The sequence below is a fragment of the Neovison vison genome, chromosome 3 (assembly GCF_020171115.1).
Source record: "Neovison vison isolate M4711 chromosome 3, ASM_NN_V1, whole genome shotgun sequence".
Taxonomy (NCBI): Eukaryota; Metazoa; Chordata; class Mammalia; order Carnivora; family Mustelidae; genus Neogale; species Neogale vison.
In genome coordinates, this window is record NC_058093.1 from 213,930,418 (window position 1) to 213,958,020 (window position 27,603).

The 27,603-nt window shown below is 50.2% G+C and overlaps 1 protein-coding gene across 1 annotated transcript; it reads left to right on the top strand.

Annotated features, from left to right (window-relative positions):
• Positions 1-837: 837 nt before the first annotated feature.
• On the top strand, positions 838-22,633 carry SLC2A11 (solute carrier family 2 member 11). Its single transcript, XM_044243799.1, has 13 exons — positions 838-914; positions 5,446-5,544; positions 7,562-7,722; positions 10,018-10,142; positions 10,929-11,058; positions 11,542-11,690; positions 16,074-16,261; positions 16,353-16,463; positions 17,036-17,137; positions 17,236-17,311; positions 17,564-17,691; positions 17,918-18,127; positions 22,160-22,633. Exons 1-12 carry the CDS (start codon positions 894-896, stop codon positions 18,116-18,118), a joined length of 1,491 nt encoding a protein of 496 aa, XP_044099734.1. The 5' UTR covers positions 838-893; the 3' UTR covers positions 18,119-18,127; positions 22,160-22,633.
• Positions 22,634-27,603: the final 4,970 nt, after the last annotated feature.

Below are 27,603 nucleotides of genomic sequence, written 5' to 3' on the forward strand. Positions count from 1 at the left end.
TGGGAGCCTGATGTGGGACTCGATCCTAGGACTCCAGGATCACGCCCTGAGCCGGAGGCAGTCGTTTAACCAACTGCGCCACCCAGGCGTCCCTAGAAAAACCTTTTAAAAAGATTTTTATTTATTTATTTGTCAGAAAGAGAGCACAAGCACAGAGAGCAGCAGGCAGTGGGAGAAGCAGACTCCCTGCTGAGCAGGGAGCAGGAACTCAGGCTTGATCCCAGGACTCTGGGATCGTCCCCTGAGCCTAAGGCAGAGGCCCAACAGACTGAGCCACCATGCGTTCCAATATTTTTAGAAAAATTTTTTTTAGAGCAGAGCAGCAGGGACTGCTGGGTGGCTCAGTCAGTTAAACAACCCACTCTTGATTTTGGCTCAAGTCATGATCTCAGGGTCTTGCAGTGGCGTCCCCAGTTGGGCGGGTGCTGAGCTGGAAGCCTGCTTGGAATTCTCTCCCTCTGCCCCTCCTCACTCTCACGAGCTCGAGCCCTCTCTCTCTCTGTCTCTAAAAAAAAAAATTAATGTATTATTATTATTATTTTTAATTCAGAGCAGCAAAAATCAAACAAAAACCAGGCATGAGCAAGAAAGATACTGCAGTCTCCGTTCTGTTTATGTCCCATCACAGTCTTTTCTCAAAGGGCTTCCTAAGGTCATTTTCGGGTATACGCTTCTATGACCACAAAGAGTGTCTTTGCCAAGTCTGGTTCGATTTGGCCTTTATCCACGTCCTGGATTCCACGCAGGCTCTGAAAAGCCCTGCGAAATAAAAGATTAACCAGGTCCAGTGGACCCTGTGGTTCCTCACCTCCAAGGGTCAGCCTCTCATGCCATCAACCCCAAACCGGTTCTCCGCTCTGCACCCAAATCACTGGCTCTGCCAGGACTGACGGATGAGAGCGCTCCAGAGACTGGTGGGTCTGCCCTTCAGTCCCTTCTGATTCTGTCCCTCCACTGGGTCAAGGGAGGGGACACCTGGATTGGGGGAGGGTGGGGATGTCCGGGGGAGCAGGGGTGGGGTTTCCCGTGCTCTGGTGGTTGGCAGGGGGGGCTTGTTGAGGGTAAAAGGAAGCAGGGGAGAGGGGTCAGGAGGGGCAGTGGCGGAGGTCCGAGGGGGAACGAGGCAGGGACCGGCATCACACCGGAGGCGGCAGCAGGAAAAGGGACTAGAGGCCAGGACAGGGTTTCGGGTGAATCTGGAGCTCGCTGGGACTTCCCGGGGCAACTGCAAGGAATAGGCCATGGTGACCTCGGATCACAGTTCCCTTCCGGTTGGCAGAGACGGGCCCCAGACTCGGTCGACCAAGGAGTGTGTGGCTTTTCAGCCTCAAAGCTACGGAAAGGGCGGGATGGAGGAAGATATACCACCTGCCCTTTTGGGTCTCGTTCCCAGGTGACGGCCTGAAGCGCCTCATACCCCTCAACCGCTCTCTGCGCCTGCGCAGGTGTCTAGGGCGCGCACTCTACCCAGAGGCGCGCTGGGCTGCCCTCAACACCCACTGCGCTTGCGCATCCGCTTCGGGGGGGCCCGCTAAGGTGGCAAGCGTGTCTACCATGCCTAGTGCGCATGCGCTTCCCCAACATTTCTGGCGTCCTGCAGCAAAGACTCCGTCACCCTAGGTTCTGCGCACCTGAGCGTCGGGTCGGGTGGCGACGGCAGCGGCAGTTCTGAATCGCAAACCCGGTGTCGTAGCGAATGCTAGAGAAGTGTGTACGTGCTCAATGCCGTCCTGCAATCGGGAAAGTTCTGAATTCCGAACCACGCCCGGACCCGGTGTTTCGGACGAGGGATTGCAGACCACCGTGAATGCACCGGCGCAGCCACTCTAGAAGGTTTAGCGGAAGTGTCCGTGTATAAAAGTAGCTGGTGCTTGTTTGTCCAGTGGAATTAGGTGCTGGGCTCTGGGGAACATAAGCTGGAGGTCACGTGCAGGAATGGCCAGGAGGCCAGTGCAGCGGTGCATGGGGTCACCCGTCTGCAGGAACTGTGGCTGCAGACCCCCAGTCCTCCCACTCCCCTGCCAGCCTGCACTAATTTCCTTCAGATACCTGCATGGCACATTCCCCCGTGTCCTTCAAATCCTTGGGCAGATGTCACCTTCACAGGGCCTATTCTCAGACCACACTCTCCAAACATTCCCTCACACCCTTCCCTGCTTTATCTCTGCATTACACCAGCTTACATACTTTGTGTTTTCCTTGTTCATTTTGTTATTGCTGGTCTTCCTCCAATGGAAAGAAGGCTCTGTGATGTCACGGATTCTGTCGCCAGTTCCATGGTTATATCAGTAGCACCTGGAACAGCTGGCTTATTGTCCACACTAGGGAGGCAAGAAATATCTGTTCACTGAATTGGTAATCACTGGCATAGCTAATGTTGTCATGCTTTTCATGATCAGGCACAGGACTAGGCAATCTCCATGCATGATCTCGGTGAATCAATTTCCTGGGGCGCCTAGATGGTGCAGTTAAGTTTCTGAGTCTTGGTTTCGGCTCAGGTTCTGATCTCAGGGTCCTGAGATCAAGCCCTGCGTGGGGCTTACGTGCAGCATGGAATCTGCTTGAGATTCTCTCTCCCTCTGTCCCTCTGGCTCATTCTCTCTTAAATCAATCAATCTTTAAAAAAGATTAACTGCTATCTTGAAGACCTGCCAACATCTTCTGCCCCATGGGCTGTGTCTGTGTGTGTGTGTCTCTCTCTCTCTTTTTTGGGGGGGGAGGTTATTATTATTTTTTTTACTAATGTCTGCACTCAACATGGGACCCAAACCCCAACCCTGAGATCAAGAGTCACATCTTTTTTTTTTTTTTAAGATTTTATTTATTTATTTCATAGACAGAGATCACATGCAGGCAGAGAGGCAGGCAGAGAGAGAGGAGGAAGCAGGCTCCCTGCTGAGCAGAGAGCCCGATGCGGGGCTCGATCCCAGGACCCTGGGACCATGACCTGAGCCGAAAGCAGAGGCCTTTTTTTTTTTTTTTTTTTTTTTTTTTAAGATTTCACTTATTTGTCAGAGAGAGGGAGAGAGAGTGAGCACAGGCAGACAGAATGGCAGGCAGAGGCAGAGGGAGAAGCAGGCTCCCTGCTGAGCAAGGAGCCCGATGTGGGACTGGAGCCCGATGTGGGACTCGATCCCAGGACGCCGGGATCATGACCTGAGCCGAAGGCAGCTGCCCAACCAACTGAGCCACCCAGGCGTCCCCGAAAGCAGAGGCCTTAACCCACTGAGCCTCCCAGGTGCCCCAAGAGTCACATCTTAATCCAACTGAGCCAGCCACCTCTTGTTGCTTCCTTTTTTTTTTTTTTTTTTAAGATTTTATTTATATACTTGACAGAGGGAGAGAGAGCACGAGCAGGAGGAGCAGCAAGCAGAGGGAGAGGGAGAAGCAGGCTCCCTGCTGAGCAGGGGTTTGATCCCAGGACCCTGGGATCATGACCTGAGCTGAACCGCTGGAGCCACCTAGGCGCCCCACTCTTGCTGCTCCCTGCAGATCTTCTAAGTGGACCGCTCACGTCCATGCAGCCCACGTGGAGCTTCAACGTGACTCTAGTGAGACGGAGTCCTGGGCCCTCGCCTGGCTCCCTCTTCTGGCTTCCAGAAGGAAGTTATTTAGGCCTTAGGGAACTGTGGGCAGGTCCTCTGATGGATCTGTCTCTAGACCTGTGGCAAGATCTTTGACAAGATCCTGCACCCCAGAGCCCCTTCCTCAGCTTCCCCGTTGTCAGCATGATAGCTCACCAAATGGAGAAAGCACATCAGTTTTTTGCCCAGCTTGGTCTGCTCCCTAGCACTGTTCCTAGCTGGGACAGGCACTGGGTGTTTGATAAAATGAATAAATAGTCATCAGGTTCTGGAAGTTCTTTGGGAAATCTTTAGCCAAACATCTTTTCGCCATGAAACTGGTATGAGATTACTTAAAAAGTCATACATTTGACTTGTAGGATTTCAGATTTGCAGGGTGATCTGCTAGAACAAGACAGGCAGTATGATTTACTAGGAAAAGATCAATGTTTTGATTTTTGTGTAGTCAACTACTTTGTGCATGCCTAGGAAAGTATCTGAGAGGAGCAGTTCAATGCTGTGCCTTTGGGTCAGTGGAGAACTTTCAGCATATACTAAATTTTCGAGCATTTTAATAAACATGTTGTTTTTTGTCATTAAAAACTAGAAGAGAGGGACGCCTGGGTGGCTCAGTTGGTTGAGCCACTGCCTTTGGCTCAGGTCATGATCCCAGAGTCCTGGGATCGAGTCCCCAGTTGGGCTCCTTGCTCAGCAGGGAGCCTGCTTCTCCCTCTGCCTGCTGCTCCCCCTGCTTGTGCTCTCTCATACATACACAAAAAATAAATAAGTAAAGTCTTTAAAAAAAAAAATTTGAGCATCCCTAAAAAATAAACTGACCTAAGGGGACAGGACCTTAGCATTAAGCTCTCATGGCTGGGTGCTCTGGAGAGTTCTTTCTCCATCTTCAAGGGTATTGCATGGGGATGAAAACTGTCCTCTGTTGTACCAAGTATGTGTGGCACATGTGTACCTTGGCTGCCTATCCCCACCCTGGAGGTAGGCATGATCATCTCCAGGTCCAGTAAAGAAGTGACTCAGAGGGCCGCCTGGGTGGCTCAGTGGGTTAAGCCGCTGCCTTCGGCTCAGGTCATGATCTCAGGGTCCTGGGATCGAGTCCCGCATCGGGCTCTCTGCTCAGCAGGGAGCCTGCTTCCTCCTCTCTCTCTCTTTGCCTGCCTCTCTGCCTACCTGTGATCTCTGTCTGTCAAATAAATAAATAAAATCTTTTAAAAAATTTTAAATTAAAAAAAAAAATGAAGTGACTCAGGACAAGGGAGGAAGGGCAGAGTTGGCAGTGGGACCCAAGCACGGCCACCAGTTGTGGCTACTCTCTGCTACTTCATATGCCCCACCAGTGCCCACACATACAGATCCATGTGGCCCTTCTGTTAGCCTTACTATGAAACAGGCTGGCAAGTGAGAGAAGGAGGCGCAGCCTCTCTGTTGGAGAATATTTTGCTGGGGCCAGCCACTGGGGCTGGGAAGCTCTAGTCCTGCTAGGGGCAGAGCCTCACTCTCCTGGGGCCCCAGCCCAGAGCACTGTGCCCCAGAACAACAGCAGGCAGGCCTGCCCAGGGACAGCCTGGCACAGAGGGCCACAGACCTATTGTCTCTTTTGGGAAGAGGCTAATGGGGGAGAGGGTGGAGGGTGAGGGGACAGTGGGGCCTGGGACTCGAGAGCAGAGACTGGGGTTCCTCTGCTACCCGCCAGCCATGTGACCTAGATAACCCCTCCTCTCCTTGCCTCAGTTGGCTTATCTACAAAGTGGAAACATCACTGCATAGTTCAACTAGATTGCAGTGCTATGATTGGCAGGTTGCAGCCCTGGGAGGGAGGTGGAGGCTATTAAAGGTCACTCTGTGTCCTCCCTTCTCTCCTCAGATTCAGGGCAGGGTCCTGCTCCTGACCACCTGTGCAGCTGGCATTGGTGGTACTTTTCAATTTGGCTACAACCTCTCCATCATCAATGCCCCGACTTTGGTATGTATTTTCTGTGCCTGCCATCCCCATCCTGGTAGGTGCGGGGGAAGGCTAACAGTTGCCTGCTGTGGGGTTTGGGCCGGCATCCACTTTGTGGTACTCCCCCCAAACACACACACACATCCACCTTCACTGAGATGGCCCACAGGTCCTACAGATGCAGGTTCAAACCCAGCTCTACATCCTCCCTTGAACCTGGATGTCCTCCTGGGTCCCTGATATCAGCGGATAATTCTACTGTCTGCCTAGCGGGGGACCAGCCTTGACTCGGCCCCTTGCCCCCAAATACCGAGCCCTTCCTAACTACCTCTGACTAGCCATTTCTCCCTGTGTCTCTGCCATGACTCCAGTTCAGGCCCTGTCTCTCCTTCCTGGACCCCTGGCTTTGCCTCTTCACTGGCCTTGAAAGTTGACCAAGGCACTCCCCTGCCCAGAAACATTCTGTGGCTCCCCGATGCCTATAGGAGTAAGAACAGACTCATCCGCCTGAAATTCAAAGCCTTCTTAGATCAGAACCTATCTACCCGTCCCCTGCCTTCATTCCCTGAACCCCACTAGCAAAGCAATTTAAATGCAGGTCCCCAAATGCACACAGCTCTCTCTCTAAGCATCTTTTGCTTAGGAAGCCCTCTCTGCTGCCCCTGCAGAAGCCCCTCAAGGACCACCCAAACACCATCACCATCCTGAAACCTTCCTTCGACAGCAGACCCCCAACCCCAAGTGGAAGTTGCCCCTCTCTCCCCAGCCGTTCGAGCGGGCTGTCCCCACTGAGGTTGTGTGCCGGTTGTGTGGGACACTGCTTTTAGTGTCTGAGTCGTCCTTGTGCCCCCAGCACATGGTGTTGACCTGGCCCAAGGGACTTTCTTGGCCTCAGAGACTCCTAATCCACCAAATGAATTTCCAGCCAAGGGCAGGAGAGGCTGGGCCTGATTCCCAGCTCTCCTAGATGGTCCTTTCCCGGGAGGGACCTGGGAGGCACCAGGCTGACACCCATTACCCTGAGCCGGCCTGACCCGAGGGGAACTGGTCCAACCCCTCAACCCGCTGCCCTCCCCACATCCTCCCTCACATCCTGCTGGGAGGCCTGAGACCAGTCAGACCCTGAAATGTGTCTGGGACTTGCCCAAGTGCAGTCATTCCTCACCCTGTGGCCTCTGTTCACTTAGCTAGAACTGCAGCTCTGGGGGTGGAGGACTGGGGTGTCCTGACCACCCTCTACAGCCCTGACCTGTGGCTAAAGCCATGAGCAAGTCCTTTCACCTCTCTGGTCCTAATTCTGAGTGTAAACAGCGAACAGAGGGACATGTATCTAATGAATACCTCTAAGGGCTGTCAAAATCGGGGTCCCAGGGAAGCAGGTGGTACAGTCCAGATAAGTCAGGTAGGTTTAGATGCCACAAGGGACAATTTACAGATTGAGTGTGGCAGAGAGCACACAAGACCAGGGAGAGCTCACTGACACCGGAGTCATTACCACGCCTGCCCCCAAAGGGACACGTGGAAGGAGCAGTAACTGAAACCGGAAGGAAAGAGATGTGTGGCATAGGACCCCTTGAGAAGAGCGGTGATGTTTGATTGAGTGTCACAGCTGGCCTGAGGGGACCCCCCCCAGCCTGAGATGACCTGGACGCAGGCACCCCCCGCTCTCTCTCATGTCCTACTGGTGCTCACCATTGGCAAAGTCCCACAGAAAGCCAGTCAGCGAGGGGCCCCCTGATGCAAGCCCTGAGGTTGGGTTCTTGGGCTGAAAGCCAGGGCCCCGGGGGGTGATCGTGGACTCTGTGGGGCAGACAGAGACTGGCCAGCACTAGGCTCCCGGAGACATATGTGAAGGAGACCTGCCTGGTGCACTCACAGGGTAGGAGTTCAGGAGACTCTGTCCCTGCCCCCACAGCCAGGGAGCAATATGGCTGGAGGAAGCCTGGGTGCCTGCTCTGGAGAGGCAGAGACCTGTCGGGGAGAAGACCTAGCCTGTTGGGCCTGTTCCTGGGAGGCTAACTGGCATCTCTGTCCAAAGCCCATTCAGGAATTCATCAATGAGACGTGGTGGCTGCGGACCGGCCAGCCACTGCCCAACCACCTGGTTCTGTTTGTGTGGTCCCTCATTGTGTCTCTGTACCCCCTGGGGGGCCTTTTTGGAGCCTTGCTTGCTGGGCCCCTGGCTGTCCTGCTGGGAAGGTAAGTGCTTTCTGTGTGTACCCTTGATAAGGGGATGCCCCAGTCTGTAGGCTGAGGAATGTGGGAGAAGGAACAGCCCCTAGGGGCTCAGGCCCAGGCCCGCCCAACTGCCCCAGCCTCCTACCCTGCCAGAAGTTTCATCACAGAGTCACATTTCCAAGCCGATTTGGTAGAGGGAGGAGCCTTGTGCTCTGAGGGAGGGAGGATTCCTGGCGTCTAGTTCCATGTCTGCTGGTAAATTTAGGCTCTTCCTGCAAAAGAGAAGGAATTAGCTCTGACCCCTGGGGTGCCTTGGGAGAAGGGCGGCAGAATGGTCAAGCAGGCAGAGTGGTCAAGTAGGCATGCCGACATGAGTAACTTGCTCATGCAAACCTTTGGGGCCCACATGGGGCATCACTGAAATAGTGACTAAGTGCTACTAGGCACACCCTACCTTAGCGAAGGATTGTCCTATGGGACACAGTGTGTGATGGATACACGGCCACAAGGGGTCCCAGAGTCTGGTGTAGGCACTACTGACAAGTCCAAGGTTATTTCTAATTAAGAGGTTGATAATTCATTGAAGGAGAGTGGCTTTGCTCCAAAACTCTAGGTCTTGCCTTGTGACTCTCCTTTTAGACACCCGCCGCTGTCACTTGGAGCACCATAGGCTCTCTTAGGTCTAAAGGGGCGAGTGGCAGAGCGCTTTGCACTTCGCGTGGACCCACTGGAGAACACTGTCCGTGTACTGTCCGTGTTCGAGCTCCCCTCGAAGCCGCCAGGTTTTCAAATCACCTGGTTTGTGTGTGAAAGCATGACACCCAGGGTGGTCCGTGCTCTCTCTCCAAAATTTGAACGAACTCTCTGAGAGTTGATCATCCTTCTTAGAGGGAGGGCAGTGATTTCTCATGCCCTTTGGTGGAAATAGGCTGATGGGCGTTAGTCCAGCGAGCCTCAGGAACTTCCCTGATGCGGCGGCTTGAAACTTCTGGTCTTTGCCATGCTTGTGCCCTACAAGACAGTGGACTCTTCTGGTGCCCGTTGTCCCCATCCTTTCAGTGTAAAATCATCAGAAAAGTGGGGCAGCAAGACACCCTATGGAAGGGACTGTGGCCTGAGGTGGGGAGCTGCTCTGTCCTTAGGCAGGTCAGTAAAGGTGTAATTCTGCCCCTGCTAGGAGAAAGCCAAACGTTTTCGGTGTTGTCTGTGTATGGAAAAGGAGCAAAATGCATTTACCAAATAAATACCCCACCCCCAAAGTACTTTATTAATTTACAGCACCAAGGCAACCTTATCTGGTTTTCAGCAGGAGTCCCCCGCGGGCAACGTTTGCTATAATCTGTGCCATTCTACATTCTCTAGACCCAGGCAATATAGATTAGTTTTTATTCCCTCACCAATGTGCCACTGGCTTTAGGCAAAACACTGGCCTCCTCTAGGATCCAGCTTCCCCGGCAGAAGCCGGCTCTCCCGAGTACCCTGTGTGACAGCGCTTCCGCGCTCAGTATCAGGAATCCCAGAGTCGAAGCTTCGGCACGGTTAAGCCGCTGACATTTCTAGTGGCCACTCCCCGGGCTGCAGACTGTCCCACCGAACTAGCCATGGGCCACCCTGCCATCCTGAAAGTTCTGAAAAGTGACTATAATACATGGGAGAAAATGTGAGAGAGCGGTACTTGGCTTTCCAGGTGTCTCTTCCCTTACTCTGAAAGCCCCGCTCTTCTTCTCTATGGTTTGATTGAGTCGGAGAAATCAGATGTCAGGCCCCTCATCTTACAGAAGAGTGGGAGGAAAGTGATGCTTCATCTGGAAATACTGTCATTTCAAGCCATGGTGTAGGCAGAGAGGACAGGCACTTGGAGTATGTTGGAGAGGGAGGGGTGTGGGAGTATGCCCTTCAAGGCACACCACATGTGGTCCTAGGCACACTGGCTCATGGGCATTTCTGTCTGTGTAGCTTAGACTCTTTTTTTTTTTTTTAAAGATTTTATTTATTAATTTGACAGACACAGCAAGAGAGAGAGAGAGAACACAAGTAGGGGGGTGGGAGAGGGGGAAGCAGGCTTCCTGCTGAGCAGGGAGACCAATGTGGGGCTTGATCCCAGGACTCTGGGATCATGACCTGAGCCGAAGGCAGAGGCTTAACGACTGAGCCACCCAGGCGCCCCTAGCTTAGACTTCTTGATGCAGGTCATACATGCGCACACACAGGTCTGATTGGGGCCAGCTGGAGCTGCAAAGAGGGGTCCCTGGGGAGAGTCCCCCCTCCCCCAGACTGAACCTGAGCCTCTCTTGCTTGCGTTCTACTTCCCCTCAGGAAGAAGTCTCTCCTGGTGAATAACGTCTTTGTGGTGGCCGCGGCCACCTTGTTTGGCTTCAGCCGCCGAACAGGCTCCTTTGAGATGATCGTGCTGGGCAGGCTGCTCATGGGAGTCAGTGCAGGTATTCGGGGCGGGGGGGCGGGTGGCCCATCCTGCCTCCCTATTCCTACTCAGTCATGTAGCCCATTTATTCATTTGTGTTCTCTTGATTAATTTCATCCACTCATGCATTCTCGTTCTTCACACTTTTCCTTCACGCCCACCTCTCCTTTTGCAAAATGATTATTTTGCAAGATGGTTTATCTCAAAAGGCTCATATAACCGAACCCTTAAAATGGACATCAAAAGTTGGCAAAGTTGTACAGGGCTGTGAATACGAACATCCCCAAGCCTGTGCTAACAGAGGCCCCATATTTGAGCCACAATATAATCCAGGAGCTTCCTGGCAAGCTAAGGTACAAAGATATCAGGATGAGTTCTCAGATTGTCCCTGTGGAGGCAGAGTAGCCTGTTAGGGGCTCCTCAGTTTCTAGGGCTTGTCATGTGTGGAAGCATATTTACCTGGGCTTCCCCCCCCCCAAAGACTATTTATTTGACAGAGAGAGAGACACAGTGAGAGAGGGAACACAAGCAGGGACAGCGGGAGAGGGGGAAGCAGGCTTCCCGATGAGCAGGGAGCCCGATGCCAAACTCGATCCCAGGACCCCCGGGATCATGATCTGAGCCAAAGGCAGACACTTAACCCACTAAGCCACCCTGGCGCCCTACCTGGGTTTTTAGAGACACCCATCAGCAAATCCCCTCTTGACTTACTACTGTTTACACAGCCAGGGGTCTCTGTCTGTATTAGTTATCTCTTCCTGGGAAAGAAAGTACTCTGAAGCCCCGTGGCTATGCACATGTCTAGGCTTGAGCATGAATGTCCAGCCCATGTACCTGGGAGAAAGTGCTCCCAAGGAACTCCGAGGAGCCGTGGCCATGACCCCAGCCATCTTCACTGCCCTGGGGATCGTGATAGGTCAGGTGGTTGGACTCAGGTAAGCACTCCATCTCCCTGTGCCCTGAGTGGTTTGAAGGATGCCAGAAAAAGCCCTTGCCTAAATTTCTTTTCAATCCACTAAGTGTATTAAGGCATTGCTTCTTTGAATTAAGAAATCCTCTTTGTACTGAAATCCTATCCACACCCATCTGGCCGATACACAAAACGGGTATTAGTCAAACCACCCCTCAGTGTGGTTTGGAAAGACTGGGCAGAGGAGTCACTATGGATAAGGTGGGGCCGTGGCCCTGCCTTATCCTGGGATCCTACCTAGGATGGGAGGGATCTTGGTGTCCGGACCCAGAGCTGGTTAGAAAGAAGCAAAGAGTAATACAGGTCCTCTGCCCTTGAGAGGGCAGACAGGCAGGGGACTGGGTGGAGGGAGATGGGGGGGGGAGTGGGGAGGGCAGGGGATTACGGGGCAAGTGTGCAGGGTCCTGGCAAGGAAGCACCTGGTCCCTCCTCTCTTCTGCCTCCCCAGGGAGCTCCTGGGTGACCCAGAGGCCTGGCCCCTGCTGCTGGCCAGCTGCCTGATGCCTGGGCTGCTCCAGCTTGCCTCCCTCCCTCTGCTCCCTGAGAGCCCACGCTACCTACTCATTGACCGTGGAGACACCGAGGCCTGCCTGGCAGGTGGGTGAGTCCCCGACTTCAGGTCCCCAGACCACCCTTGACACAGGGACACATCTGTCCAGAGCATGTGAATCCCCATTTCTTGGGTTTCCTTTATCAGGAAAAAACTGTCCTTCACTTTTGTGCCATCCACCCATCTCTTCAAAAGTCTTTTTTTTTTTTTTAAAGATATTATTTATTTATTTGAGACAAAGAGAAATAGGGCACAAGCGGGGAGGAGGAGCAGAGGGAGAGGGAGAAGCAGGATCCCCTGTGAGCAGCTAGTCCCATGTGGGGCTCGATCCCAGGACCCTGAGATCATGACCTGAGCCAAAGGCAGATGCTTAACTGACAGAGCCCCCCAGATGCCCATCTTCAAAACTCTTTATCAGGGCACCTGGGTGGCTCAGTCAGTTAAGCATCTGCCTTTGGCTCAGGTCATGATCTCAGGGTCCTGGGATAGAGCCAGCCTCTGACTCTGCACTCAGCGGGGAGTCTGCTTCTCCCTCTCCCTCTGCTCCTCCCCGCCATGCTCGCTCACTCTCTCAAATAAATAAATAAAATCTCTTAAAAAAAAAACAAAAAAAACCAAAAAGCCTCTTTACCAAGGGGCTGTCCTAAGTGCCAAGGCTGCAGGACAGAGCAGACCCCACCCCTGACATCCAGGAACAGCGTGACGGTGCCAAAGGAGAGCCCTTCCCTCTACCGCATTTGCAGGATGAAACACTGTGTCACCTGGGTGCTGATGGACTGATTCATTAGCTATGGCCATGATAATGATGCCCAAAAGCAATACCAAAAGTCTCTGGCTTAACATAATCCATTAGGGCGTCTTCTACTCATTTACTTGCTGGGCAGGCTGCATGCTGATCTCAGCCAGCAGCTCTTGGTGTCTGGGAATCGGCCGATGAGCCAGTCCAGGCTGGTCCGGGCCACAGCCCGTTCAGTTCTACCGCACACGCCTCTCTCCTCTCTCTTGGTACCAGTGGGCCTGCCTGGGAATGTTCTCTCTCTCTCTCTCCTTTTTTTTTTTTTTAAAGATTTATTTATTTAATTAATTGACAGAGAGAGAGAGAGAGCTAGAGAGGGAACACAAGCAGGGGGAGTGGGAGAGGAGAAGCAGGCCTCCCGATGCAGGCTCGATCCCAGGACCCCGGATCATGACTTGAGCCACCCAGGCGCCCCGGGAATGTTCTTATTACAGTGATGGCAGAGGACCAAGAAAGCAGATCTAGTTGCACGAGTATTTTGCACATGTGTGCTCCCCATGCCCGTGAACAGCCCATCAGCCATGTCACTGAATCCAAAGTCAAGGGATGGAGAGATCAATGGCCTATCCTCTCACATGGCAAGGGACGTCCATTTAGAGAAAGCTGAGGACCAGCGCGCACTCATGCATCTTCTCAGCTCGCCATTGTGATCACAGCTATTACTGATATCCTTTCCCTATGCGAAATATGCTCAGTGTCAGCCGGAACCCCTCGTCTCACCCAGTCATGGCATCTGTCTTGCAGTCCAGGATCTTAAGATCACATCAAGTCTCTGTGTGGCTTCTCTTGATCCAGAGACCTAGGAACTAACAACACAAGTCTTCTGCTCCTCTGAACTCAACACACAATGGTGAAAGTAGGACAGTATAACCAGAACTAACCCTCATTTCTTTCTTTCTTTTTTTTTTAAGATTTTATTTATTTATTTGACAGAGAAAGATCGCAAGTAGGCAGAGAGGCAGCCAGAGAGAGAGAGAAGCAGGCTCCACGCTGAGCAGAGCCCAGTGCAGGGCTTGATCCCAGGACCCTGAGATCATGACCTGAGCCAAAGGCAGTGGCTTAAATCACCAAGCCACCCAGGTGCCCCTAACCCTCATTTCAAAGAGGAGGAGTCAAGCAGTCACCAGTCCTTAACGCTAAGGTGCCCCTCGGAAAATGCTGCCAAATCTCCCTGCTTTGCAGGTTGGGAATGTTCCATGATCAAGTTCTGGCTCTGTCCCCTGGGAGGGGCTTTGAGGCCGTGGTGTCCCGTGGTTCTAGCTTCTGCCCTCTGAGATATCCAACCTTGACACCTTCTGAAGAGGGCATTGCAAATATACTCCTAGAAAGTTGAGGTACAGAAGTTTTTACATTTCCAGTTGTCTCGTTCCCTTTTCATCTGGTGTAGTGGAGCTTTTGTCAATAGAATTCTTTGAGAAACGATGTGATTTTTCTATGTATTTGATTGATGTGCCCAAAAGCCATACCCAAAAGTCTTTTTGGGACATGCTTCCCTCTTGAGACTGAATGACGGAATTTGGGGCATGGTAGGCTGCTGGGGATCAACACCCTTAAGTCCCCCAAATGCGCCTTTTCCTGCCAGGAGTGTCTATGACGCATTGGCATTAAACCACACCCTTAATTTGATCATTACCCTGAGTTCATGGCTCACTGGCAGGGCTCTGCACTTGATCTTTTTTTTTTTTTTCTTTTTCTTTTTAAATGATTTTATTTATTTATTTAACACAGAGAAAGAAATCACAAGTAGGCAGAGACGCAGGCAGAGAGGGAGGGGAAGCAGATTCCCTGCTGAACAGAGAGCCTGATGAGGGGCTCAATCCCAGGACCCTGAGACCATGACCTGTGCCAAAGGCAGAGGTTTAACCCACTGAGCCATGCAGGAGTTCCTTTATTTTCCCTTTTCAAAGATTTTTTTTTTTTTTTAAGTTTTATTTATTTATTTATTTATTTATTTGACAGACAGAGATCACAAGCAGGCAGAGAGAGAGAGGAAAGGAGGCTCCCTGCCGAGCAGAGAGCCCGATATGGGGCTCGATCACAGGACCCTGGGATCACGACCCGAGCCGAAGGCAGAGGCTTTAACCCACTCAGCCACCCAGGCAGCCCTTCTTTCCAAAGATTTTATTTATTCATTTGACAGAGAGAGACACAGTGAAAGCGGGAACACAAGCAGGGGATGTGGGAGAGGGAGAAGCAGGCTTCCCGCGGAGCAGGGAGCTTGATGTGGGGCTCAATCAGAGGACCCTAGGATCATGACCAGAGCAAAGGCAGACGTTTAACAACTGAGCCACCCAGGCACCCCTGGATTTGATATTTGCTTTCAGGCTGTAACTTCACATGAAAGTCTTTTTGCTAATTGGTGGGGCTCGGGATGAGAAGAAGGTTTTTTTGTTTTGTTTTGTCTTAAAAGACAAATTAAACTAAAATTAAATCAACCTATTGAGTTCCAGAATAAGTTAAATTTAATTAAATCTTGTTCTCTCTGAAGGTCTGTTTGAGGTCATGTTTTTCTTTCTCTCTCTTTTTTTTAAGGTTTTATTGATTTATTTGATAGACACAGAGAGAGCACCAGCAGGGGGTTTGGCGAGCAGAGGGAGAGAGAGAAGCTGGCTTCCTGATGAGCAAGAGAACCTGATGCGGGGCTCAATCCCAGGCTAGATCATGATCTGAGCCAAAGGCAGACACTTAACTGGCTGAGCCTCCCTCATGTTTTTCTTACAGTAAGCTTAGAATAATCAGCGAAAAGCAATCAGTTCATGCTTTCACCACATAAGGATCTCTTCCCTAGAGCCCAGGAGTTCATGAGATCTGTTTTCCTTTTTCTGCAATACTGCCCTTCCTACCCACCCAGGTGTCCATTTTTCCAGCCTCCTCTCCATCTCTGCCTGGTACTGGAATTGTACCATAGATTACAGATCCTAGTATGGTAGCACCTGCACCTGTTAATTCATCAGTTTTCTGTTGCTGCCTAATAATCATACCTCAGTGGCAAGCCAAAGAAGCAATCCCTTAGTTGAAGCTTCTGAGTTCCCTGGGATTCGCTGATGTCTGCACCAGGCTGGTGGCTCTGCGGGTCTTGGTCTCTTGCACAGTCTGCTGGGCATTGGCTAATTTAGGAGGGTCCCAGCTGGGCCATCTCTGCTCTTCCTGGGACCGGTGGGCTAGCCCCGCCACACCTTCTTATGATGGTGGTAGAAGAGCAGGAGAAATGAGCAAGGTCTCTTAAGGCTCGGGCTGGAATTTGCATACCCTCCCTACAACCTCGTTCTATTGGCCAGAGCGAGTCATATGACACAGCTCAGTGTCAAGGGGCAGAATAGGTACTTGCCCCTTTGGCTGGGGCCACTGCAAAAGTCATCTAGCAGAGGGCCTGGATGCAGGGGAGGATGGAGAACTGGGGACATTGGATAATGGCAATCTGCTGCAGTTGTGTCCAGTCTGATGTCTCTGCAGAACCCCGAGCTCCTAAAGCCTTTTTTGGTCCGTGATGCCCTGAAATGACAGGGAAAGGGGAAGATCATCCCCATATGATCAGGGGGCCGGGGGAGAGGATGAACAGAGTTGGGGGTGGGAGCTCACCATGGGGGACCAAAGAGGGACGGATGGGGCTCAATGCCCTCTACCCCTGCCCCAGCCCTGCAGCGGCTGCGGGGCACTGCAGACGTGGCGGGGGAGCTGGAGGAACTGGAGGAGGAGCGGGTCGCCTGCCAGGGCCAGCGCACCCGGCGTCCGTGGGAGCTGTTCCAAGATCGCGGCCTGCGGAGGCAGGTGACAAGCCTCGTGGTGCTGGGCAGTGCCGTGGAGCTCTGCGGGAACGACTCGGTGAGGACCGTGTTTCATTCCCCTCTCCCTGGGACAGGAGGCTGCAGACTGCAGGCCGCTGGCAGCCTGGCCCTCTGCTCTCTGTCTCCAGGTGTACGCATACGCCTCCTCAGTGTTCCAGGCGGCGGGGATCCCCGAGGGGAAGGTCCAGTACGCAGTCTTGGGGACTGGGAGCTGCGAGCTGCTTGCAGCCTGCCTCAGTGTGAGTTTGTCATGGGCTTGGGTTGACCCTCTACCAGACTTTGGGGATCGGTGGGGGGGAAGCAGTGACTGAAGTCCACTACCTTGAGCTCTTTTCCACTCCAGGTCACTATGTTCAAATGGGGCGACTTAGCTAGCATTTATTGAACAACTGTTGACCTGACTGTGCACTTAACACACCATTTTGAGATGAGGAAACTGAATGAAGGGGAGGGGCCAAATTAATAATTAAAACATCAATAGGGGCGCCTGGATGCCTCAGCCACTTGAGCTTCTGTCTTCGGATCTGATGGTAATTTCAGGGTCCTGGGGTTGAGCCCTGTATTGGGCTTCCTGCTCAGCGGGAAACCTGCTTCTCCCTCTCCCTCTGCCCCTCCCCACTGCTGCGCTTGCTCTCTCACTTGCTCACTCACACTCTCTCTCTCAAAAATCTTAAAAAATGCCTTAATCTCCTGAAGCAATCAACAGCTCCTAACAGTCCCCCCCCCACCATCTTCCCGCTGCTCTCCCTTAAACCAAGGGAAGCCTGCTTCCAGTGCAGGGGTCAGTGACCAAGGCTCCCTTCCTTTGCAGTGTGTGCTGATTGAGAGGTCCGGCCGCCGCGTGCTGCTGATAGGAGGGTACTGCCTGATGACCTGCTGGGGAAGTATTTTCACCGTGGCCCTATGCCTGCAGGTAGCTGGTGTGGGATGGGGACGGAGAGGGCACGAGTGTTGCAATTTGGGACAGCCTGATCTCCACCTCACTGCACCCCCTCTGCCCCTTTACTACAGAGCTCCTTCTCCTGGATGCCCTACCTGGCCATGTCCTGCATCTTTGCCTTCATCCTCAGCTTTGGCATTGGCCCCGGTGAGTGAGCCCAAGGAACACCGGGCTTTGGCTTTGCAGAAGGAACTCAATTGTCTGTGTTCATCACAGGTGGTTGTGAATGCTGTGTCACCTGCATGCCCCTCCCCCCAGCCTACCTGCGCTGAGGCTTCTGGGAGGGAATGGCCAGAGAAGAGGACAAGGGGTCCCCACTCCCATGTCAGGGACAAGGTGGGGGGGAGGCTGGGCTGGGAGCTCTGGCTGGCAGCCCCCTGTCCCTGCTCCTCCTTCTAGCCGGAGTGACAGGGATCCTGGCCACGGAGCTGTTTGACCAGAAGGCCAGACCTGCTGCCTATATGGTTGGCGGCGCGCTCGTGTGGACCTTGCTCTTCTTGGTCGGGCTGGGGTTTCCCTTCATCAAGGTAGGCCTTCCCTGTCTCCCCCAAACACCGGGGCCCTGTCTTAGGTTTTACCTCTGTAGGCAGCAGAGCCCCTGCTGGAGGTCTCCATCCTCCACCAGGAGGCTGGTGGGGTTGGGACTCATCTGAACCAAGAGGGACGAATCTCTTAACACCACCTGTCATGAAGCCTTCCGTCTGGCGGCTGAACTGGGCCACAGCAGGTCTCCGGGTCTCTCCACACCTACAGGAGGGCTTGTCCCACTTTCTCTATATGCCTTTCCTCGCCTTCTGTGTCTGTGGGGCCATCTATACTGGCTTCTTTCTCCCTGAGACCAAAGGCAAGACCTTCCTGGAGATCTCCGAGGAACTGCACAGACTCAACTTCCCCCGGCAGAGCCAGGGCCCCAAGTGGACAGGCCCAGAAGTCATCCTGTCCACAGAGCTGTAGCTCTGTTAGGTATGGTGGGGGCCCAGATTCAGCTGTTGCTGTCTCCTTTGCTTCCTGCCAAGGGTCCTGGCTTCCGGCATTCCCTAGTTCCTGTGTTCATTTGTCTAATGAGTGCTTTTTATTTTTATTTTTTATTTTTAAAAGATTATTTATTTATTTATTTGACAGAGAGAAATCACAAGTAGGCAGAGAGGCAGAGAGAGAGAGGGAAGCAGACTCCTTGCTGAGGAGAGAGCCTGATGCGGGCCTTGATCCCAGGACCCTGGAATCATGACATGAGCAGAAGGTAGAGGCTTAACGCACTGAGCCACGAAGGCATAAGCACCCATAACATGAGTGCATACTAAACACCTACTACTTGCAGCCATGGTGCTGAGTGCTTAGCAATCCATGGTGAGCCAAGAGAGGTGGCATCAGGACCTGCTGGTAAGCTCCCTGTCTAGAGGAAACCAACAAAAAGGATCACAAACTCAGGGAAATGCAGTGACAGGTAATGCAGATTATAAAGTGCTTACCGGGGCACCTGAGTGGCTCAGTGGGTTAAAGCCTCTGCCTTTGGCTCAGGTCATGATCTCAGGGTCCTGGGATCGATCCCCACGTCGGGCTCTCTGCTCAACGGGGAACCTGCTTCCCTTCCTCTCTCTCTGCCTGCCTCTCTACTTACCTCTGATCTCTGTCCGTCAAATAAATAAATAAAATCTTTTAAAAAAAAATAAATAGGGCGCCTGGGTGGCTCAGTGGGTAAAGCCGCTGCCTTCAGCTCAGGTCATGATCTCAGGGTCCTGGGATCAAGTCCTGCATCGGGCTCTCTGCTTGGCAGGGAGACTGCTTCCCTCTCTCTCTCTTTGCCTGCCTCTCCATCTACTTGTGATCTCTCTCTGTCAAATAAATAAATAAAATCCTTAAAAAAATTTTAAAAATTTAAAAATAAATAAATAAAATAAAGTGTGTACAGACTAGGGAGCTTGACTTAGTTTGAGGAGGGCTGTTAGAAAAAAATTTTCTGGGGGTGCCTGGCTGTCTCGGTCGGTAGAACATGTGACTCTTGATCTCAGGGTTAAGTTTGAGACCCGTGTTGGGTGTAGAGATTACTTAAAAATAAAATCTTGGGGCACCTGTGTGGCTCAGCTAGGTAAGCATCCAACTCTTGATTTCAGCTCAGGTCATGATCTCAGGTTTGTGAGATCGAACCCCATGTCAGACTCCACACTGGGCTTGGAGCCTGCTTGGGATTCTCTCTGCCTCCACCCCTCCCCAACCTCACCTCTTTTAAAAAAAAAAAAGGGCATACATTATAAAACCAACACTAGGGGCACCTGGGTGGCTCAGTGGGTTAGGCCGCTGCCTTCGGCTCAGGTCATGATCTCAGGGTCCTGGGATCGAGTCCCGCATCGGGCTCTCTGCTCAGCGGGGAGCCTGCTTCCCTCTCTCTCTCTCTCTGCCGGCCTCTCCATCTACTTGTGATTTCTCTCTGTCAAATAAATAAATAAAATCTTTAAAAATAAAAAAATAAAAAAAATAAAACCAACACTACACTCAAAGTGGAATATTCGCATCACCCCAAAATCTACCCCTTTGTCATCTGTAGGCCCCCCACATGCAGACCCAGGCAACCAGTGACATGCCAACTGCCATAATAGGTCACATTTACTTTTTTTTTTTTTTAGAGTTTGATGTCATTCCATACTATATGTATGCATTTGTGTCTGGCTTTGCTCCCAAAAGTTTCTGAGCTTCATGCATGTTGCCACATGTATTATATTATTCTTTTGTGTTGCTGAGCAGTATTTCGCTGTATGATAATTTGTTTACCATTTCCCTGTTGATGGACATTTTGGGCTGTTTCTGAATCTCAGCCATCCCAAATAAAACTGCGATAAATATTCCTGTATAAGTTGTTATATAGACAAATGTTTTCATTTCTTTCGGGTAAATAAATTGCTGAGTTTAATAGCAAATATATGTTTAGGGGAACCTGGCTGGCTCAGGTGGTAGAGTGTGTGACTCTTGATCTCTGGGTCATGAAATCAAGCCCCATCTTGGGAGTAGAGATTACTTGAAAAATAAAAGCTTTGGAATGCCCACAATAGCCAAACTATGGAAAGAACCTATATCCATCAATAGATGAATGGATAAAAAAGATGTGGGGTGTATATATATATATATATATATGTGTGTGTGTGTGTGTGTGTGTGTGTGTGTGTGTGTGTATATATAATGGAATACTATGTAGCCATCAAAAGAAATGAACTCTTGCCATTTGTAACGACGTGGCTGGAACTAGAGGGTATTATGCTGAGAGAAATAAGTCATTCAGAGAAAGACAATTTTCATATGATCTCCATGATATGAGGAATTTGAGAGGCAGGGTGGAGTGTTGTGGGTAGGGAGGGAAAAAATGAAACAAGATGGAATTGGGAGGGAGACAAACCATAAGAGACACTTATCTCACAAAACAGAGGGTTGCGGGGGTGGGGGTGGGGGTAGGAATGGGGTGGCTGGGTTATGGACATTGGGGAGGGTATGTGCTATGGTGAGTGCTGTGAAGTGTGTAAGCCTGATGATTCACAGAGCTGTACCCCTGGGGCAAATAATACATTATATGTTAATAATAAATTAAAAATATGTATATTAAATAAATAAAAAATAAAAGCTTTAGGGTGTCTGGGTGACTCAGTCAGTTAAGCATCTGCCTTCAGCTCTGGTCATGATCCCAGGGTCCTGGGATTGAGCCCCATGTTGGGCTCCCTGCTTAGTGGGGAGCCTGCTTCTCCCTCTCCCGCCTATTCTGCCTGCTTGTGCACTCACTGTTTCTCTCTGTCAAATAAGTAAAATCTTTAAAATAAAATAAAATAGGGGCACCTGGGTGGCTCGGTGGGTTAAAGCCTCTGCCTTCGGCTCGGGTCATGATCCCAGGGTCCTGGGATCGAGCCTCGCATTGGGCTTTCTGCTCAGCAGAGAGCCTGCTTCACCCTCTCTCTCTGCCTGCCTCTCTGCCTACTTGTGATCTCTGTCAAATGAATAAAATCTTAAAAAATAAAATAAAATAAAATAAAAGCTTTAAGGGCATCCCTCTCTGGTCCCCTCCCTCTTTGGGAGCTTTGTACTCTATTGGTTAATAAGCTTTACTATCACTCAATAAACCTTGCTTTGCTACCCACCAAAAAAATGAATAAATGAATGGATGGATGGATGGATGGATGAATGAATGAATAAACAAAAGCTTTTAAAATAGTGAATGTATGTTTAGCTATATAAGAAAAACAAAACTATATAAAAAACTTGTCCCAAATGATTATACTGTTTCATTTTTTTATAAGATTTAATTTATTTATTTGAGAGAGAGAGAGGGAGAGGGAGTGTCACAGGGAGAAGCAGCCACCCAGGTGCCCCTCGTCCACTACTTTTTTAAAAAAGAAGTTAAGGGGCGCCTGGGTGGCTCAGTGGGTTAAAGTCTCTGCTTTCGGCTCAGGTCATGTTCCCAGGGTCCTGGGATCGAGCCCCGCATCAGGCTCTCTGCTCAGCAGGGGCCTGCTTCCTCCTCTCTCTCTGCCTGCCTCTCTGCCTACCTCTGATCTCTGTCAAATAAATAAATAAAATCTTAAAAAAAAAAAAAGTTAAAATTTGGGCTGCCTGGGTGGCTCAGTCAGTTAAGCATCTGGCTCCTGGTTGTGGCTCGGGTTGTAATCTTGGAGTTATGGGATCAAGCCCTGCATTGGGCTCCATTCTCAGTTCAGAGTCTGCTTGAGGTACTCTCTGCCCCTCTACCCCTCAAATCTTTTTGTTGTTGTTGTTTTAAAGATTTTATTACAGAGACAGTGAGAGAAGGAATATAAGCAGGGGGGGAGTGAGAGAGGGAGAAGCAGGGTTCCCGTGGAGCAGAGATCCCAATGTGGGGCTCCATCCCAGGATCCTGGGATCGTGACCCGAGCCAAAGGCAGATGCTTAACGACTGAGCCAATCAGGTGCCCCAACAGCAGGATTTTTGAAGAAATGGTGGGTTTAGTTCCCACTTGCCATTGTTTTTCATCCCCCCCCCAGGTGACAGCGTCTCAGAAACTCCCCACCATCCTACCTGCCCTGCTCTGGATCTTCTCTAACTGTCCTTCTTGCCTCAGCAATGTGTCCTCCTCAGCCAGTGTCTCAGTTTCAGGGAATACGTACACAGGCAGACTTTGAGGCAGTATTGGACTCCGGCCCACAGATTTCTTTACAGAGACCAGGTCACCCCAGCTTCCAAGTCTTCTCAGCGACTGACTGCATGAGGAACCCCAGGTTGCCTTTGGGCCCATGTTCCATATCTTCTGCCAGTTCAGCTTCCGGCCCTCCCTGGCCAGTGGCACCTCCCACTATTGCTCCAAGAGGCTGAAATCACACTCCTGGCAGGGGGTGCCACCACCAGTGAGTGGTCACAGCAGCCCTGGAGTTCTCCTCCCAGCAGGGCTGTCCCCAAGGCTGCCACCCCCCCACACATGTGCACGCACACACAGACACACGCACAAACAGAGGGAGAGCCTGTCCACAAATTTTTTAAACTTTTAAACTCTTTGGGGGGCACCTGGGTAGCTCGTTTGGTTGAGCAATCCACCTCAATTTCAGCTCAGGTCATGATTTCAGGGCCATGGAATTGAGTCTGCCACCTACTCCCTGCTGAGCAGGGAGTCTGCTTGGGATTCCCTCTCTGTCTCCCTCTGTTGGCCCCTCCCCATCCCTCTAAAATCAATAAATCTTTAAAAATGTTTTGAAAAGTTTTTTTTTTTTTCAGAGCGGTTTTCATTTCACTGCAAAACGGAGAAGAAAATACAGAGATTTCCCATATGCCTCCTCCCTCCTCACAGGCAGGGATGATTCCTTTATCACCAACATCCCCCACTAGTGAGGTCCCCGTGTTACTATCCATGAGCCTACATGGATACATTAACACCCAAAGGCCATGTTGCACATTCTCTGGGTTGGACAGATGTGACGTGCACCACCACCGTGATATACAGAATATTTCCACTGGCCTGAAAATCCTCTCTGCTCTACAAATCACCCCTCCCTTCCCATTGATCCTTGGCAGCTACTGAGTTTTTGCTGTCTTCATCATTTTACATTTTGTATAACGTCCTATAGTTGGAATCAGATAGCACGGAGCCTTTTCTGATCGGCTTCTTCCCCTTAGTAATACACATTTAAGTTTCCTCCATGTCTTTGCACAGCTCGCTAGTCCATTTCTTTTTAGTGCTGAATAATATTCCATCGTCTGGGCAAAGCACAGTTTATTTTACCCACTCACCCAGTGAAGGACATCTTGATGTCAAATTTGGTCACAAATTTTACATTTGCGACAGTGTATTTCTCTTTTGTTATCCACATTCTGGCAAGAAGGAATAAAGTTGCTCTACACATCCACGTGCACATTTTTGTGTCAACATGCTTTTTCGACTCCTTTGGGTAAATATTGAGGAGTATGATTGCTGGGTCATAGGGTAAGAGGTTGCTTTGTTCTCTAAGAAACTGCCAAACTGTCTTTCAAAGTGGATATAGCATTTTGGATTCCCAGTGGCAATGAACAAGACTTTCTGTTGCCATGAACTTACTTTTTTTAAAGTGAGTTTTTTGAAGTTTTGACCAAGATCACAAGGAGGCAGAGAGGCAGGCAGAGAGAGAGGGGGAAGCAGGCTCCCTATTGAGCAGAGAGCCCAATGAGGGTCTCGATCCCAGGACCCTGAGATCATGACCTGAGTCAAAGGCAGATGCTTCACTGACTGAGCCACCCAGGTGCCCCTCTTCATATGCTTAGGAGTGTACCTGTCAGGATACAGGAGTGTATCTGTTACTGTCTTTAGCTCATTTTTTTTTAAAAGATTTTATTTATTTATTTGACAGAGAGAAATCACAAGTAGGCAGAGAGGCAGGCAGAGAGAGAGAGGGAAGCAGGCTCCCTGCTGAGCAGAGAGCCCGATGCGGGACTCGATCCCAGGACTCTGAGATCATGACCTGAGCCGAAGGCAGCGGCTTAACCCACTGAGCCACCCAGGCGCCCCTTTAGCTCATTTTTTAAATCAAGCTGTTCATGGGGTCCCTGGGTGGCTCAGTTGGTTAAGCAGCTACCTTCTCCTTGGGTCATCTCAGGCTCCTGGGGTCGAGCCCCGCATCAGGCTCCCTGCTCAGCAGAGAGCCTGCTTCTCTCTCCCTCTGCCTGCCACTCTTGTTTGTGCTCTGTCAAATAAAATTTAAGAAGAAAAGAAAAAGAAAGAAAGCTGTTCATTTTCTTACTGAGTTTTAAGAGTTCTGTGTATGTCTAGGATAACAGCCCTTTATCAGATTTTTTTTTGGGGGGGGGGTTATTTATTTATTTAGAGAGCACCAGCAGGAGGAGGGGCAGAGGGAGAGAAATCCTCAAGCAGACTTCATGTTGAGCAGGGAGCCCAACGTGGGGCTCCACACCACTGAGCTTAAGACCTGAGCCGAAACCCAGAGTCCATCGTTCCACTGACTAAGCCACCCAGGTGCCCCTATCAGATATGCCACTTTTCTATCGGTGCACGGTGCACGGGAGAAGAATGAGGCGCAAACAAGTCAGCCATGAGAGGGAGGGAGCAGGGGCACAGCTGGAAAGACTGTCATCCCAACAACTCCTCAGTCCCGTATTTATTAGATACAGGATGGCAACAAAGAGGAAGAAAAGGTTATGCAGTAGCCGTAGGTCTAGTAGGTAAACAAGAAGGAATTCGAGTCTTAGGTTTGTCACAAGTCTTAGAGGTAAAGGAGTTAAACAGGAGGAGGAGTAAGGTGTGTGGGGTCCAGCAGCGGGGGTTTGCAGTTAAGCAGGCGCACTTAAAGGAATTACCTTAACCAGAGGCTTTCGGAGAGGCAGAAGAGACCACAAACAAGGGAAGCAGGAGGTGTTCCACCCAGAGAGAGCCAGGCATCCCCAGGTGCTCGGCCTCAAGGACGGCTTCAAGGACAGATATCATCCCCTCCACCAGAGCCCTGCTGCTAGTGCATATTTTTCTCAAGGTCATCTTTAAGCATGCTTATGTGAGCATTACAACTCCTCATTAGTTAAAATAGTATTTTGAGCAATATATTTTTCTGAGGGACAGTTACATTTCCCCCTTTGTGTAGAAGTAGGAAAGTCCATTTTGCAACTTCTTGATCCATTCCTTGTCGAAAGGATTTTCACGCACCATCTGAGGACTAAGCATAAAAAGATTACAGCAATAAAAAGAATCATTCCAATAATGCCAAGACCAGTTTGTTTGATCCAACAAAAAGGGTTTAGATCAGAGTATCATTAATCCTTTGCGCAAAGCTCACTCCTGGAACTGATTGTAATGATAAGCGAGTATGCCTTAAGCAGTATCTTAACTTGTTTAATATCCAAAGTCAAATTATCGTCATGACGACTGGTAATATGACGGCGAATCTTGCTCCACGATATTTCTGATTCGTTGTAGGCACAGGGAGTAATACAGAAGGAAGAGACATTCTAATCACATAAAAGGTGGAGCATAGTTTTATGTTTTGAAGGTCTTCTCCTATATATGTCACGGCTGATTCTAAATCAGCAATTCTTTCTTTTTTTTTTTTTTTTAAGATTTTATTTATTTAGTTGTCAGAGAGAGGGGGAGAAAGTCAGGTGGACAGAATGGCAGGCAGAGGCAGAGGGAGAAGCAGGCTCCCTGCCGAGCAAGGAGCCCGATGTGGGACTCGATCCCAGGACGCTGGGATCATGACCTGAGCCGAAGGCAGCTGCTTAACCAACTGAGCCACCCAGGCGTCCCTCAGCAATTCTTTCATTTAATCTCTGCTCTATGATTGGTGATTCCAGGCTTTGCTAGCATTGTCGGGCCACTTTTGTACAAATTGCGTGATCTGTACAGTTTGATGCAAGGCCATTCCTGCAGTTGTAGCTGTAACAGTAATGACTGTAATTCCTAAAATAGCTGCTACAAGCAGACCAAGAAGCCTTTTTGTCCTACGGACCTAGTCCTTCAGAACTGTTAAAAGTACATGCATATCTGGAGAGCTTTCCCAAACACTGTGGTTGTTTTACTGGTAACCAAATGCCTATTCTTCTTCTAGCTCTGAGAAAGACAGAATTGTCTATATAAACGTTCTCATCCACGCAGGTGAAAATTTTACATTTGTGACAATGTATTTCTCTTTTGTTATGATCAATAGTCATTTTTCCGGTAACAAAATGGTCTAATATACTCTTTTTTAAAAATATTTTATTTATTTATTTGACAGAGAGAGATCACAGGTAAGCAGAGAGGCTGGCAGAGAGAGAGAGAGAGAGAGAGGGAAGCAGGCTCCCTGCTGAGCAGAGAGCCCGACGCGGGACTCGATCCCAGGACCCTGAGATCATGACCTGAGCCGAAGGCAGCGGCTTAACCCACTGAGCCACCCAGGCGCCCGGTCTAATATACTCTTACCCATTCTTCCCTCATCAGGGAAAAGGTGAATGCAAAATGACTGGACTGATAAATGTTAAGAGCTGTTCCAGACTCTTAGGTGATTTAAAGCAGTGGTGACTTTCCATAAATTCTTTTGTCTTTAATGATAATCAGCAAAAGGGGATGGTGCAGAAAGTCCTAGCCCATGCCAAATGAGGTTCGTGGCAAGTCATGGTGATCAGAAACTTGCCATTTTAAGTTCCGATGAGAGGAGCAAGGTCTCCCAGTGCAATTGTTGACTGCCATGCCTTTAGGGGACCAGTCCCATACAACTCCGTAGAATCATTAATGAGGACACTGCGGTGAGAAGCTCAACAATCCTCCCATAAGGGACGAATTCCCTTATCGGACCATATTTGTGTCAATTTGCATTTGCCGATATTCATTGGCCTGGAATCCTTTAGTAGAAAATAAATGTAACTGAACTTTTAATTAGACTATTTTTTTTTAAGATTTTATTTATTTATTTGACAGAGAGAGAGAGATCACAGGTAGGCAGAGAGGCAGGCAGAGAGAGAGTCGGGGTGGGGGGGAAGCAGGCTCCCTGCTGAGCAGAAAGCCCGATGTGGGGCTCGATCCCAGGACCCCGAGATCACGACCTGAGCCGGAGGCAGAGGCCTTAACCTACTGAGCCACCCAGGCGCCCCTAATTAGACTATTATTAATAGGAGAGGCCACCAACCATCTCTGATCATCAGGGATAAGAGAACTGGAATGACTACCAATACAGTTGGTCTATTTTGATATACTAAGGTAAGATTAATGTTTGTGCCCTCTTCTTGGGGCAAAAACGGCAATCTAGGATCCAATATTCCTGGTACCCATATTGATGCATTCAAATAAATTGGTATTATATCTTCTCACCACTCTACTGGGCAGAGAAGGGGAGGATTAAGTATACATGCCCAATAAGTAAAGTTAGCTATTTGAGCATAACATCCAGGAAAACTTACAGCTACTGTGATGAGAGTCATCATAGTTACAGCCATGCTATTAGGGGTGAATGGACGCTGTTCATTTTCCAGAACTACTTCTGCT